The sequence below is a fragment of the Rattus norvegicus genome, chromosome 2, assembly GCF_036323735.1.
Source record: "Rattus norvegicus strain BN/NHsdMcwi chromosome 2, GRCr8, whole genome shotgun sequence".
NCBI lineage: Eukaryota > Metazoa > Chordata > Mammalia > Rodentia > Muridae > Rattus > Rattus norvegicus.
Genome location: NC_086020.1, coordinates 8,006,253 through 8,021,796, shown reverse-complemented (window position 1 = coordinate 8,021,796; position 15,544 = coordinate 8,006,253). Strand labels below are relative to the sequence as shown.

The 15,544-nt window shown below is 38.5% G+C and overlaps 1 protein-coding gene across 14 annotated transcripts in view; it reads right to left on the bottom strand.

Annotated features, from left to right (window-relative positions):
* Positions 1–15,544, bottom strand: part of Mctp1 (multiple C2 and transmembrane domain containing 1) — a 694,629-nt gene that overhangs the window by 471,800 nt on the left and 207,285 nt on the right. For 2 of the 14 annotated variants that reach the window (XM_039102158.2, XM_063281699.1), the window contains exon 1: positions 646–1,240. The exons of 8 other annotated variants lie outside the window; for them this stretch is intronic. Coding sequence is in view for 5 of the 6 variants with exons in the window: in XM_063281699.1 (XP_063137769.1) it covers positions 646–702 (57 nt within the window). In the remaining variant the exon portion in view is untranslated. Of the gene's footprint in view, positions 1–645; positions 1,242–15,544 lie in introns of those variants that run through there. 4 more of the 14 variants (XM_039102155.2, XM_039102159.2, XM_039102156.2 and 1 more) reach the window with 4 other exon arrangements.

The following is a 15,544-nucleotide window of genomic DNA, read 5'->3' as shown; positions in this document are numbered from 1 at the left end:
TTTTCTATGCAGAGTTCTCCATGCATCAACCTGTACCATGATTGTCTCACAGCACATGAAAAAGCAGGCTGTGGTAAACAAGCTCACATACATTTAAAAAAAATTGCTCAACCTGAAGTTCCAAAGCCCATAGCCCCTTACTCCAGTCCACACATGGCAAGACAAGAAGCCTTTGCTACCTTCCTTCTCACATTGAATTGTGACTGAGACCTTCTTGTTATGTCAGTAAAGAACCATAATCATTTAGGAAAGAATGAAAACCTTAATTTATTTGAATATTAATTTAATATTTATTAATATTAACCTTTAATAGAAACATAGGATAACAAAATGGAAAAAGACCTCCAAACTGATAACCTAAAATAACTGATTCTTAAAAACAATCTAAAGCGATGTAAAACTAACAGAGTCTCAGCATTTCCAAGGTTCTGCCTTTTTCATAAACAAGTTCCAAGAGGATACTGATCTCTTAAATTAGGTCTTTCCTAGATGGGATGCATTGTAAGTCCAAAATACAAACATCAGACTCATAAATACCATGCTCAGTACTCAGGGATAGAACATTTTCTGAGGCACAATCCTGAAACTGCCACATGCATTTAAAGCTGCCACAATCCAAAGAGTAAATCCAAACCTTGCACGTACCTTATGACAAACGAGCGGTAAATTGCAGAAACTTTTCAGCCTGTAGCTATCTAACATAGTGCTTGAGAAATGAACAAATCATTTTTCACTGTGCAGACTTGGCTTTCTTCATAGAACACAGAGCTAGAGTGTCTGTTCACCTCCAGGGGAGAGCAACAGCCTCTCGGCACTGAGCACTTGCTGCTCTGAACTGCAGAGACTTAGAGTGAAAGTGGGAGGGACCAGTGAGGTTTAAATACCACCCATTGCTTCAGATTCACAGGATATGACTCAACTCTCCAATCGGTAAGGGGAAAGTTTCCCTTTGCAAACTGTTAGTGCAAATTACATAACAAACATCATTTCTGGGGACCTAAAACTCTTACAAACTACATGTCTTTATTTACCTTTTGTAATCAACCTCCATGACAAAAGCCACAGTAAAAAATGAGAATCATATCACACATGGCACAAAGAAAGTATTTGCTGGCTCTTTGCAGTGAACTGATTTAATATTATTAAAGATGTATGAACCTGACATTTCTCAAAGTCATTGTGTGTGTGTATGTGTGTGTGTATATTCTTAGTAATCTTAAGTATACATCTATATATACTAATACTTATACATACAGATACACATATTTATACATATATAAATATATACATTTATTTATACATATAATGTATAACATCTCACACAATATTATAGAACAGTATAGTTGTTTGTTGTGATCAGTTTGTGTGCACTAGTAATAAACTTCAAGTCACCAATAACATGTCAGTTTTGCACTAAGGACAGAAATCAATAAAGTACTTCTCATAATATCATTTAACCAGATTTGATGTGTTTACCTTGTTCCTCCATGTCTTTCACTATTCTCTGTCTGTCTGCTGAGTCTAGATCTGTGCCTGCATGAATGCTGTGTTGTGATTCTGTCCCGGTGTCTGTCTTGAGTGAGTGTCTGTGTCTCTGGGATCTTCCAAATATGCTAATAAGAGTTCAAGCTATTCTCCCCTCACCCTTGGTGCTCCAAAATGCTTCAGTAATGCATTGAAGTTCCTCACACAGCCTCGCATGTTCCTCACACAGGAACCCAAGATGCATATATGTAATATATTAAAGACTCTCCACACAAGGCACCACAATGTAGACAGCCTGAGTACATTAATACTAAACCCCAAGCTACCAACAATGTATGGGTGTCTTATTACTCAAAAATTAGTAACCCACTTCTTCTTGATTTACCTTGACCAAGAATGAGCTCAGAATTGACTTCTCTACTTTGCTCTCCCTATTTCTTCTATCATCCCTGTCTGTTTGTTGGGCATGAATTTGTGCTTGCCTGAGGCTCTCTGCCCATGTCTGAGTATTTGTGTCTAGCGAAGGGCTTTGATTCTCTTTTATTGAATAGCACAGAAGGTACCACATGGAGAAGGAATAAAGAATACACTTTGCAGAAATCTTTAACAGAGGTTTACAAGTGATTAAGTCACTGACTCCAACTGACCTAAAGAAGAAACACTATTTCAAACACCATTCTTTATGAAGCAATAGCCATATGCTGCCTTCAACATTTATAATGAATATTTATTTGGTAGGACAGGTTTCAGTCTAATATTTTTTGTTTTCAGCAAATGAGTATCATCACACACGTACAAATTATACATATGCTACTCTTGGGTCAACAATATTGAAGAGTATATAATTTGAGGTTGTAGCTGTGTGTTAGCTTAAATTGCTTACATGAGAAGTCCAAGACAAGTAAGGTTGTTTGTTACATTGTTTACTTAAAGGCAGGTTAAAGGGACAGCTGAGTGCACAGTAGGATAGCAGTCCTAAGTCTTAATTGTCCGTGAGGTCCAGAAAAAGTGCCCGCTGCTCTGAATGTGAGACACTTGTATGGGAATGCATTGCCATTGTTTCTGTTACTCTGCCAAAGACTATACTAAGCATAGTTTGGCACTGTGGCATGAATCTGCATTTTAGCATGTCCATTTATCCTGTCTGCAAATGCATAAAATCAGCATGTTCTATTTACACAGCTGTAGCATTAGAATGACCTATCGATGCAAACCAACCTCTCCCCTTTGCTAATACAAAGGAAGAGGGTGATCTTTATAGAATCTAAGCCTAGAACTTCTGGTTGTCATATTTGGTGAAAGATATGATACTGTCTAAAGTTATTCAAGCAAAATAGAAAACCAAAGGCAAATACATAAAGGACATATCTCTGATACCACCATCACCACCATAGCCACAACAGCCATCACAGCCATGACCACAGCTACCACTGCTACCACCACAGCCACCACAGCCACCATCACCACAGCCACCACCACCACCACATTTCCCAGATCTTGTCATGCATTAAGTCGTGATCTCATTCTGCTACAAAGATGGACATACTAAAATATTCCTGGTGGAATTGTCTATTATATGAAAGACTTTGCAGTGGGTCATGAACAGTGAAATGGTTAAATTAATAAGGAACTAATCTGAGTAATACTGCATACTAAGAAATAGTATTTTGTTCTTAATAATCAGGCTAAATAGATACACTACAGGCAACGCTCCTTAAATGTTAAATGAAATCAACAAGCTACAGCAAAATTCGTCATCTCAGGTATGAGACACATTCATAAGCAAATTCACAGACATGGTTGGTCTACAGGACTGCACATCAATTATGAACAGGTAGCTATGTCTAGAATGAGATTTAAAGGGAATGATAGGGATGCTGGGAAGAATCCAATCCATGTCATATAAAATAAAGAAGAATCCACGTATTCTATAGGTAACTTGAGAAGAATGTGTTACTTTAAAAAGTAATTTAATATTTTCACTTATATATCTTACAATATTATACTCACTTTAAATGGACCCTCCTTTTATTTTTCAAAACAATATATCATAAATCAAAGAGCTCTTCTCTAGCCCAATCCCCATTTTTATGAGCCCCAATTTATGTTTTCTCTGATTTCTCCATCTGGCTAAAGGGTATGCCAAAGTCATAACAGAGGCAAAACCAGGACAGAGAGACAGAAACAGACAGCTGGTTACATTAGACTCTCCAGTGTGTCTGCCCACATTGGCCAACGTCTTTGATTTTTCTGTTGGCCTCCTGTAAGCAATTTTACTGGCTTCATAAAATGTGGCTTGAATTAATTAAATTGTAAATACAAAAACAGTCCAGCCTCCAGAGTAGTATCTCTTATATTAGTATTCCTTGGGTTAGAATTAATAAAATTGCGTATAAAGCAATTTGGTGGAATTTTTCTATATTTCTAAATTGAATGCAGCAATTGCTTTCCTGATTAACACAAAATTTAACACTTTGCTTGCTTTGGGGGCTTGTTCTAGTACTCAGATATCTTTGTGAGCACTTATGATTTATGCTCCACTTCTCTAGATGTCTACAATATTCCCTTATTAAAGTTTACACAGCAAAAATGCTTAAGAGTCCAATGAGGCAGTAGAAGATCTTACAATTTTTATTGGGGGAAGATTTGTTTATTTTAGAAGCAGAGTGTGCTATAGCCCAGGCTGGTCTTGAACTGGCTCAAGACAAGACTGGGAATTTACTTATCATCTTCACATTCTGTAAGGACTGAGCTTCCAGATGCGTGCCACCATGTCACTGATTCTGTGTTGTTTGCAGCCTTACTGGGTTGGTGACAATGGCCAGGAACTCATTAGACAAGCCACATTAGCCTACAACTCAAACCCCCTTCCCCCATCTTCGTGAGTGCTGGTATTACAGGTGTATGTCACCACTCTTGCTTGGTTTGCCACTAAAGAATGACTTTTTGTAGAGTTGACAAGCTGATATAAATATTGTTTTGTTTTATTCTTAAAGCACATCTAATTGCTTAAATCTTCTATATAAGCTGTGGATATTCTCCTGCCTCCAACTAACTTCATGACATTATGCCAAATTTGGTTCAGATTTTCTGAGAGAAATAGAATAACACGAGTCTGTTTTCAATTTATACATTGTCCATATGTTACTACCTTCTATCTATTCAAAAGGAAACATTCTTTTGAAACTATCAGAGGACAAAGTAGAGAAGCCTTCAAGATATAGAAGGACTCCCTGAATAGACTCCAAACACTCAGGAAGTAAGGTCAGTATTTGATAATTGGGATCTCATAAAAGTAAACAGTTTCCACAAAGCAAAAAGAAGACAATCTCGACATTAGGAGAGGTAGTTTTATACTTGTAAGTCATTGTGTTATCAGATCAAACATATCACTTCTTCATGTCAAAAAAGTCTTTCAAAATATGTTTTACAAGCTTTGTGAAACACATAGTATGCAATCCTACCTATATTGGTCATCCTGACAATAACACACAAAAATTTCTACATGTGGTAGAAAGCCAGCAATCTCTCTACAATGGTCCTGCCATCATGACCTATTCTGAATGCTATTTTTCCCCTAAGCATTCATTTTCTCCCACTGTAGAGGATTGGGCTTCAAAATAGAAATTGGGTGGGTGGGGACACAGAAATTAATTCATTGCACTGTCCTTGTTTTCTTTCCTTGGAGATCTTCAGATTGTTATTTGGAAGAAATAACCTTCATGCCTCCTGTTTCTTACATCTTACTTTATTACAACTCTCCACCACAGGGTCTCAATTACCACAGAGATCCCCACCACACAAAGGTCACTGACAACACTATATTTGTCAGGTTTATCTTCACATTTGTTTTAATATTTTAAGTTTCATTTTTATATATTCTTTATATATATACTATGGCTTACATAAGTATATTTTAAATATAATATTTTAATAATTCTTTGAAAATTTTGTATAATATACACTTTATACATAATACATGTATATATAACATTCATATATTATATATAATATATATCTTTTTTATCATCTTCATTCCCAGAGCTCTTCCAACTCCTCCAGAATATACCCCACCTGCCTACCCCCTGCTTCTATGAGAGAGTTCCTACACACACCCACTCCTTTCTGCCTCCCTGTCCTGACATTCCCCTATACTAGGGCATTGAGCCTTGGCCAGACCAAGGGCTTCACCCACTGATGCCCAGCAAGGCCATCCTCTGCTACATATGCAACTGGAGCCAAGGGTCTGTCCATGTGTAGTCTTTGGATGGTAGTCACTGGGAGCTCTGGTTGTTGGTATAATTGTTCTTATGGCGTTGCTTCAACTCCTTTCATTCTTTTCTCTAACTCTTCCATTGGGGACCCCATTCTCAATTCAACGGTTTGCTGCTAGCATTCACCTCTGTATTTGTCATGCCCTGGCAGAGCCTCTCAGGAAACAGCTATATCAGGCTCCTGTCAGCTTGTACCTCTTAGCATCAGCGATATTGTCTGAGTTTGGTAGCTGTATATGGGCTGGATCACCAGGTAGGGCAGTCTCTGATGGCCTTTCCTTCAGTCTCTATTCCATACTTTGTCTCCATATTTCCTCCTGTGAGTATTTTTGTTCCCCTTTCTAAGAAAGACTGAAGCATCTACACTTTGGTGGTCCTTCTTCTTGAGTTTCATGTGGTCTGTTGATTATATCTTGGGTAATATCCTCTATTAGACATGTAGCTAACAAAGATTTTCTGACATTCTATAGTAACCTTCTCAACCTTTGGGTTATGACCCTTTTGGAAATTGAATGACCTTTACACAGGGATCACATATCAGATATTCTGCATATCAGATATTTATATTACAATTAATAACAGTAGCAAAATTATACTTATGAAGTAGCGACAAAAATAATACTATGGGTTGGGGGTCCTCAGAGCATGATGAACTGTATTAAAGGATCACAGCCCTAGGAAGGTTAAGAACCACTGTTCTATAGCCTGTCTCTTCATGCAATTGTTTCTTTTGCCATAGAACCTTTAAAATTTCATAAGATCTGACTTGTCAACTGTTTGCATTATTTGCTGAGTGGCTAGAGTCCTGCTTAGGAAGCTATTGCTAATGTTCAAGTGGTTTTCTCTGCTTTTCCCTCTAAGTTTCACACTTCAGATCTTACATTGAAGTCTGGATTCATTTGTAGATGGTGTACAGGATGAGGAACAGGAATCTAGTTGTATTCTTCTGCATTTGGATACGCAGTTTTCCCAACATTGTTTAATGAAGAGACTATCTTTTCTCCAATGTATAGTTTTTTGGTGTCTTTGTTAAATATCAGGTGACTGTTTATCTCCGTCCTCCGTCTATTTAATTGACATGTTTTGTTTTAGCGCTAGTGTTATGCCCTTCTCTCAGGCTCTGGAGATAACTTGAAATCAGGTATGATGGCAACTCCAGCCTTATTTGTTTTTGCTTAGGATTATTTTGACTGCCCAAAGGTCTGTTCTTGTTTCAGTGTGGATTTAAAGATTTACTTTTTGGTTCCTATGGAATTTTGATGGGGTTTCATCAAATATGTACACTGATTTTGGCACTGTAGCCATTTTCATCACATTATTTCTTTTACTGTTATGGAAATAATATTTTCACAATAAGACATCACTACACACTCTTAGAGATAAAGGCAAAGCTCTTCCTAAAGCTCTTGGTGCACTATAGCAAATGCACAAATAAGAGTTGGCTCCACTTCAAGATTGTACTAATGTCTACACACTAGGCATACATAGTCCTCAGACTCATTCTTTTATTTTTTGTAGGTCACACCCCAGGTTACGCTTTGCACAATTTAAAGAGAGACAGTAAGTACAAGTCCAGCCACTTAGGCAGATAGGCAATTACATAACAAAGATGCTACATCTTCACATAATTATTTTAAGTACACAAGTGTTATTTTTTAAAATACTTGTTACCCAAGGTCATCTTGCCTATCTGGCAAAATCATCTTTTTCCTGATGAGCGTAGAGGGCTTAATGGCAAAACTCAACATTCGTTGTGCCCCTGCACTGCTCTCTTGAGCTGCCTGTTGGACACATGTTATTTGGAATTGGGACTAAAATATCTGATCAATCCTGGTGAAGAAACATGTACTTCTTAGTATTGTTCATGGTGTCTATCTCCAACAGGCCTCGGTAGCATACTACTTATCTCTAGGGTATTTTGGAAGCAGTAATCCCTTAGCTAAGTTCTACTTTGTGTGATATAATGTCTTCTAAGTAAATGTATTAACAAATTTTTATAACATCAATTATATTACTTTGAGGCTTCTTCTACAACAATAATGCATGAGAATGGGTATCTATTTACCCTTTAGTATCTTCATATTTTAAAAGTACTTTCCAGCAGAAAATGTATGAGGTGGTTTTCTTGGATTCTTTCTGAATATGGGGACTCCTCTTATGAAAAGCTCAATCTGTCATTCACTAAGCACCTGCCTGTGCCCCATACTCTGTTAGAATACAGACATGAAACAGCTCATGCAATCAATACATATATTCTGAAATTAAAGAAGAAAGCACTATAATGGAACTGATAATGATGATAAAATTGATGATGAAGAAGTGACCATGTGCCAGTGACTCTGTTAAAATATTTTGTGCTTAAATCATAGATTAAAGAGGATACAGAAGAGTATTCTGACACATATACTCTTGGTATATAGAGAGGTGATATAACTTCGATCCCCACATGTTATTAAAAATGGTAATATTTGATATAGCATAGACCAGCAAGATACACTAAACCTGGGAAAGATTTATATTTTCTTACTGAGACCTACTTATATCACTCAGAAATAAGTCATAATCTATTAAGATTAATAGGAAATAAAGGGGAAGACAGCTTATTAATTTGAAAAAAACTTTCTCTGAGACACAAGTACCTTTTAAAATAAAACTGTATTTTGTTTTTTAATTGTATGTGTGTAGCTGAGTGTGGGAGTTTAGAATCTCAGGATAGGGCTTTGGGTCCCCTGGAGCTGGTGTTATAAGTGGTTGGATTGTGAGCCTAAAATGGATGCTGGGGCTTGAATTTGAAGTGTTTACCATAGCAGTACATGGAACTGTTGAACCACTTCTTCAGGTCGCTGCAAGTTCATTTTTATAGTTAGTGAGCCAGTTTCTCCATTCATTAGAGAAAACAGTATTTCATAAAAACTGTAGTTCTCAGGATCCTAAGAATGTACACATACACTGCTCTATCAGATTATTAATAATTCACAACTGAAGTTAAAAATAGTCTCTTGTTAACTAATAGAAATCACATGATAAAATATATTTGTAGATAATGCATTCAACTACATCACTTGTAAATGCAGATGTGAACATTAGGATTCTCTGAGAGCAGACTATAGAGCCTCAGAAAGTCAAGAAAATGAGAATCCTTAATATTCTTTAGTCTGGAGGGAAAAAGGGTTTTTGTGCTATGAGGGTCACACTTTAGCCTTCATGGCACTGTAACCCTCAAAGGACTTACAGACTCATATGTGTTTTCCCTACTTAGAGGTGACAGTGAAGCAGATCTGAAAATGAGAAAATAAGTCTTACATTTGAGAATTAAGCTTTGAAATAAAAATATAATAGATCAAAGCATAGAAAAATAGATAAAATTTCAATTGTCAGAGTAATACAAACTCAAATGCCTAGAAGCACACACATTAATAAGATGTAATAATGTAGATGAGTGATCCAGACCCAGAAAGGATTATGGTTGCCTGAATAGATGGCAGGAATTAAGTCTCATCTAAAGAAGACAGTTTCAACTCAGTTCCTGCATGGCTAACCTCATGTGGAAAGGAGCCAAATCTCTGGATTTTTAAAGAAGGACTAAGCATATGTTAGGTAAATAGTTGTGGTGGTTAAAACACAGTCTGTCCAAAGTAGAAGATTTGGACTCTAAAGCTTTTCAAGAACAAGTGTAGTTTGTAACCTTAGGTGTGGAAATCACATGCTGTCTTACCTATCAAGCAGGTACAGGTTGTATAGGCAAGGACGTAATAAAGAGCAGTCTCAGAAGCACACAGCTATTCAAATACTGAACAGGGCGTTTAAGTCAGGTGGTACCCCCTTCTTACTGCGAACCTGCATTTCTAAATCTATTGTCTGTGAGTCCAAGAACAATCTGCCCTTTTGATTCCATGCTAACCACGCTTCTCTATTAGAATCTGGCATCTTCTCTACGATGCCTTCCAGGAGAACTTGCTTAACATTCAAGGGGCTTGAGGAGCAATACAACAACAATCTCCCATTATGAATTAAGAAGAGTTGGTTAGAGACATGTCTACAGGTGGAACGCCTTCAACAGTCTCACGTAAATAGATGGAAACTCTGGAATTTGACAATGAAAGTTGTCAACTTTGTTCCTTCGATCCCGCTTGAGTGGAATGCCGTGTTCTAAAGAGTGATGATTTATGTGGTTTAGGGACCAACATGTTTGTGGCTAGTATAATTACTTCCTGATGCAAATAATCCTACAAGGCCCATTGTGGACTTGCTCGATCTACTTTACATCTTTTCTACGTGCCTAGAGTCATGCATTTAGCCAAGTTTCAAGATGTCCAAACATGACCTGGAAATGGGAAGTAAAGAATTAAGCCTAAGTCTCTAAGCAGAGTCCCAAGCTCAAAGAAATTGTGTATTTGTAATCATAGCATGGTGCGATGTGCTTAGCAGAGACGGTGCCATGAATCTTCTTGGGAACCTGCAAAGCTCATGTTACTGGGAACAGTTATTCCACTTCATGGGAAGAAAATGGACATCTAAACAGGCTAGGTAAACTAGAGAAATGAACACACTGCACAAGCAGTGTCCAGGTCTGTACCATCTCATTGGCCAGTGTCAGAGCCCGCCCACTCTGTACCACCTCATTGGCCAGTGTCTGGGCCCATCCGCTCTGTACTACTTCATTGGCCAGTGTCAGAGCCTGCCTACTCTGTACCACCACATTGGCCAGTATCAGAGACTGCCAACTCTGTACTGCCTCATTGCCCAGTGTCAGAACCCTCCCACTCTGTACCACCACATTGTCATATTTTATTTTACCTTTATTTTTCTTTTATTATCAAATATGTATGGTGTACTTAAATGCCAAAGGTTATTAGAGCTATTTTGCTAATCCTGTCTTCTTGATTACCTACAATAATGTTATGAAATCAGATCCCCCATTCTGATAAGGAAGCTGAGGCAAGAAGAAAAAGAACTTGTCTACAACTATATAGCCAGTAGATGGCATAATGAGGGCTTGTACTCCAAAAAGAGAGGCTCGCTGTGCTCTTCCATATAATATTCTTACATAGACGTGAAATGGTTGCCATTTTAAATATTAATTGCCGTCCTTTTGCAAGTAATTTTTCAGAAGGATAGGTAGAAACACTAGGGAAAGACACAGTTTTATTATACATCATAGGAAAACTGCAATTCTGGATTTAATAACTGTGGGTAACCACCATGAAACAAGCACAGGCCTGGAGGCAATTATGCTCAGGGAATATATCTAAGGAAGATGAAAAATCCACGTCTGTGCCGCTTTTCCCTCACTCCTCCAGTGAGAAAGAGAGGAACATTTTTTATTTTTGCATTTTATTCTGCAATGATTAGAATACACTTGAATGATCTACAATGAAGCAAAAATTCCAAAGTAATTTAAAAGTCATTTTCTTCTACAAACCAAGGAAGTTTAATCTCACAGTAAAAATGCCTTGAATATAAAGATATGGGCAGCTCCTACTTTAAGCCAAATTTTCTATTATACTTCAACTATCAGAGCCATAAATTCTTGGTTTTTATAAAGAAAGATACTTTGGTACTAGTTTTGTAAAAATGACACTTTCTGACTCATACTGAAAATGTGAAGGAGACTTTTCAACTTATGCAGTGAGGAAACCTTTTCTGGTTTGTGGACCACTAAAACCATCCAGGTAGGTGAGCTGGGGCCCTGCTAAAAAACAAAAACAAAACCCCTGCTACCTGCTTGTTTCCCTTCAGCATGGCTTAGGGCATCCACTGCTTCCAGATGCCTTTCTGTTAGAAATACAACTTGCCTGAGAACTGGGTAAAAGGATGGTGGCCACTGTTCACTTCCACTGCTTTGATAGAATACCTTACAAAAGCAACCTAGGCAGAAAGGAGTTCATTTTGGTTTACACTGCAGAGGCAACACAAAATTCAAATCACAACACCTACAACTTTCTCTGCCCACTAGAAACAGTCCATCCCCTACCCCAACCCCATACAGGTATTCCCCATCCATTCTGCTTACTGCCCCCCTACCATATTCCCCTGCACTGGGGGTTCAACCTTGGCAGGACCCAGGGCTTCCCCTTCCACTGGTGCCGCAAGCTATTCTCTGCTACATATGCAGGTGGTGTGCAGGGTCAGTCCATGTATAGTCTTTCGTAGTGGTTTAGTCCCTGGACGCTCTGGTTGATTGGCATTGTTGTTCTTATGGGGTTGCAAGTTCTGTCAACTCTTTCAATCCTTCCTCTAATTACCTCCAAGGGGGTCCTGTTCTCAGTTCAGTGGTTTCCATGCTCTGGATGTGTCTCTCAGGAGAGATCTATATCCAGTCCATTTCAGCATGCATTTTTTAGCTTCATCAATTTTTTTTTTTATTAACTTGAGTATTTCTTATATACATTTCGACTGTTATTCCCTTTCCCGGTTTCCGGGCAAACATGCCCCTCCCCCCTCCCCTTTCTTATAGGTGTTCCCCTCCCCATCCTCCCACAATTGCCGCCCTCCTCCCAACAATCTAGTTCACTGGGGGTTCAGTCTTAGCAGGACCCACGGCTTCCCCTTCCACTGGTGCTCTTACTAGGATATTCACTGCTACCTATGAGGTCAGAGTCCAGGGTCAGTCCATGTCTAGTCTTTAGGTAATGGCTTAGTCCCTGGAAGCTCTGGTTGCTTGGCATTGTTGTATGGGGTCTCGAGCCCCTTCGAAATCTTACATTTCTTTCTCTGATTCCTTCAACGGGGGTCCTATTCTCAGTTCAGTGGTTTGCTGCTGGCATTTGCCTCTATATTTGCTGTATTCTGGCTGTGTCTCTCAGGAGCGATCTACATACAGCTCCTGTCGGCCTGCACTTCTTTGCTTCATCCATCTTGTCTAATTGGATGGCTGTATATGTATGGGCCACATGTGGAGCAGGCTCTGAATGGGTGTTCCTTCTCTCTCTGTTTTAATCTTTGCCTCTCTATTCTCTGCCAATGGTATTCTTGTTCCCCTTTTAAAGAAGGAGTGAAGCATTCACATTTTGATCATCCTTCTTCAGTTTCATGTGTTCTAGGCATCTAGGTTAATTCAAGCATTTTGGCTAATAGCCACTTATCACTGAGTGCATACCATGTGTGTTTTTCTGTGATTGGGTTACCTCACTCAGGATGATATTTTCCAGTTCCAACCATTTGCCTATGAATTTCATAAAGTCATTGTTTTTGATAGCTGAGTAATATTCCATTGTGTAGATGTACCACATTTTCTGTATCCATTTCTCTGTTGAAGGGCATCTGGGTTCTTTCCAGCTTCTGGCTATTATAAATAAGGCTGCGATGAACATAGTGGAGCACGTGTCTTTTTTATACATTGGGGCATCTTTTGGGTATATGCCCAAGAGAGGTATAGCTGGATCCTCAGGCAGTTCAATGTCCAATTTTCTGAGGAACCTCCAGACTGATTTCCAGAATGGTTGTACCAGTCTGCAATCCCACCAACAATGGAGGAGTGTTCCTCTTTCTCTGCATCCTCGCCAGCATTTTCTGTCACCTGAGTTTTTGATCTTAGCCATTCTCACTGGTGTGAGGTGAAATCTTAGGGTTGTTTTGATATGCATTTCTCTTATGACTAAAGATGTTGAACATTTCTTTAGGTGTTTCTCAGCCATTTGGCATTCCTCAGCTGTGAATTGTTTGTTTAGCTCTGCACCCCATTTTTTAATAGGGTTATTTGTCTCCCTGTGGTCTAACTTCTTGACTTCTTTGTATATTGTGGATATAAGGCCTCTATCTGTTGTAGGATTGGTAAAGATCTTTTCCCAATGTGTTGGTTGCCGTTTTGTCCTAACCACAGTGTCCTTTGCCTTACAGAAGCTTTGCAGTTTTATGAGATCCCATTTGTCGATTCTTGATCTTAGAGCATAAGCCATTGGTGTTTTGTTCAGGAAATTTTTTCCAGTGCCCATGTGTTCCAGATGCTTCCCTAGTTTTCTATTAGTTTGAGTGTATCTGTTTTGATGTGGAGGTCCTTGAAACACTTCGACTTAAGCTTTGTACAGGGTGATAAGCATGGATCGATCTGCATTCTTCTACATGTTGATGTCCAGTTGAACCAGCACCATTTGCTGAAAATGCTGTCTTTCTTCCATTGGATGGTTTTGGCTCCTTTGTCAAAAATCAAGTGCCCATAGGTGTGTGGGTTCATTTCTGGGTCTTCAATTCTGTTCCATTGGTCTATCTGTCTGTCTCTGTACCAATACCATGCAGTTTTTATCACTATTGCTCTGTAATACTGCTTGAATTCAGGGATAGTGATTCCCCCTGAAGGCCTTTTATTGTTGAGGATAGTTTTAGCTATCCTGGGTTTTTTGTTATTCCAGATGAATTTGTAAATTATTCTGTCTAACTCTTTGAAGAATTGGATTGGTATATTGATGGGGATTGCATTGAATCTGTAGATCGTTTTGGTAAAAGGGCCATTTTTACTATATTAATCCTGCGCATCCATGAGCATGGGAGATCTTTCCATCTTCTGAGGTCTTCTTCAATTTCTTTCTTCAGAGTCTTGAAGTTCTTATTGTACAGATCTTTCACTTGCTTGGTTAAAGTCACACCGAGGTACTTTATATTATTTGGGTCTAATATGAAGGGTGTCATTTCCCTAATTTCTTTCTCGGCTTGTTTCTCTTTTGTGTAGAGGAAGGCTACTGATTTATTTGAGTTAATTTTATACCCAGCCACTTTGCTGAAGTTGTTTATCAGCTTTAGTAGTTCTCTGGTGGAACTTTTGGGATCACTTAAATATACTATCATATCATCTGGAAATAGTGATATTTTGACTTCTTCCTTTCCGTTCTGTATCCCCTTGACCTCCTTTTGTTGTCTGATTGCTCTGGTAAGAACTTCAATAACTATATTGAGTAAGTAGGGAGAGAGGGGGCAGCCTTGTCTGGTCCCTGATTTTACTGGGATTGCTTCAAGTTTCTCTCCATTTAGTTTAATGTTAGCAACTGGTTTGCTGTATATGGATCACGTTAATGGTTTTCCGTATATTAATCCATCCCTGCATGCCTGGGATGAAGCCTACTTGATCATGGTGGATGATTGTTTTGATGTGCTCTTGGATTCGGTTTGCCAGAATTTTATTGAGTATTTTCGCGTCGATATTCATAAGGGAAATTGGTCTGAAGTTCTCTTTCTTTGTTGTGTCTTTGTGTGGTTTAGGTATAAGAGTAATTGTGGCTTCGTAGAAGGAATTCGGTAGTGCTCCATCTGTTTCAATTTTGTGGAATAGTTTGGATAATATTGGTATGAGGTCTTCTATGAAGGTTTGATAGAATTCTGCACTAAACCCGTCTGGACCTGGGCTCTTTTTGGTTGGAAGACCTTTAATGACTGCTTCTATTTCCTTAGGAGTTATGGGGTTGTTTAACTGGTTTATCTGTTCCTGATTTAACTTCGATACCTGGTATCTGTCTAGGAAATTGTCCATTTCCTGAAGATTTTCAAATTTTGTTGAATATAGGTTTTTATAGTAAGATCTGATGATTTTTTGAATTTCCTCTGAATCTGTAGTTATGTCTCCCTTTTCATTTCTAATTTTGTTAATTTGGACGCACTCTCTGTGTCCTCTCGTTAGTCTGGCTAAGGGTTTATCTATCTTGTTGATTTTCTCAAAGAACCAACTTTTGGTTCTGTTGATTCTTTCTATGGTCCTTTTTGTTTCTACTTGGTTGATTTCAGCTCTGAGCTTGATTATTTCCTGCCTTCTACTCCTCCTGGGTGCATTTGCTTCTTTTTGTTCTAGAGCTTTTAGG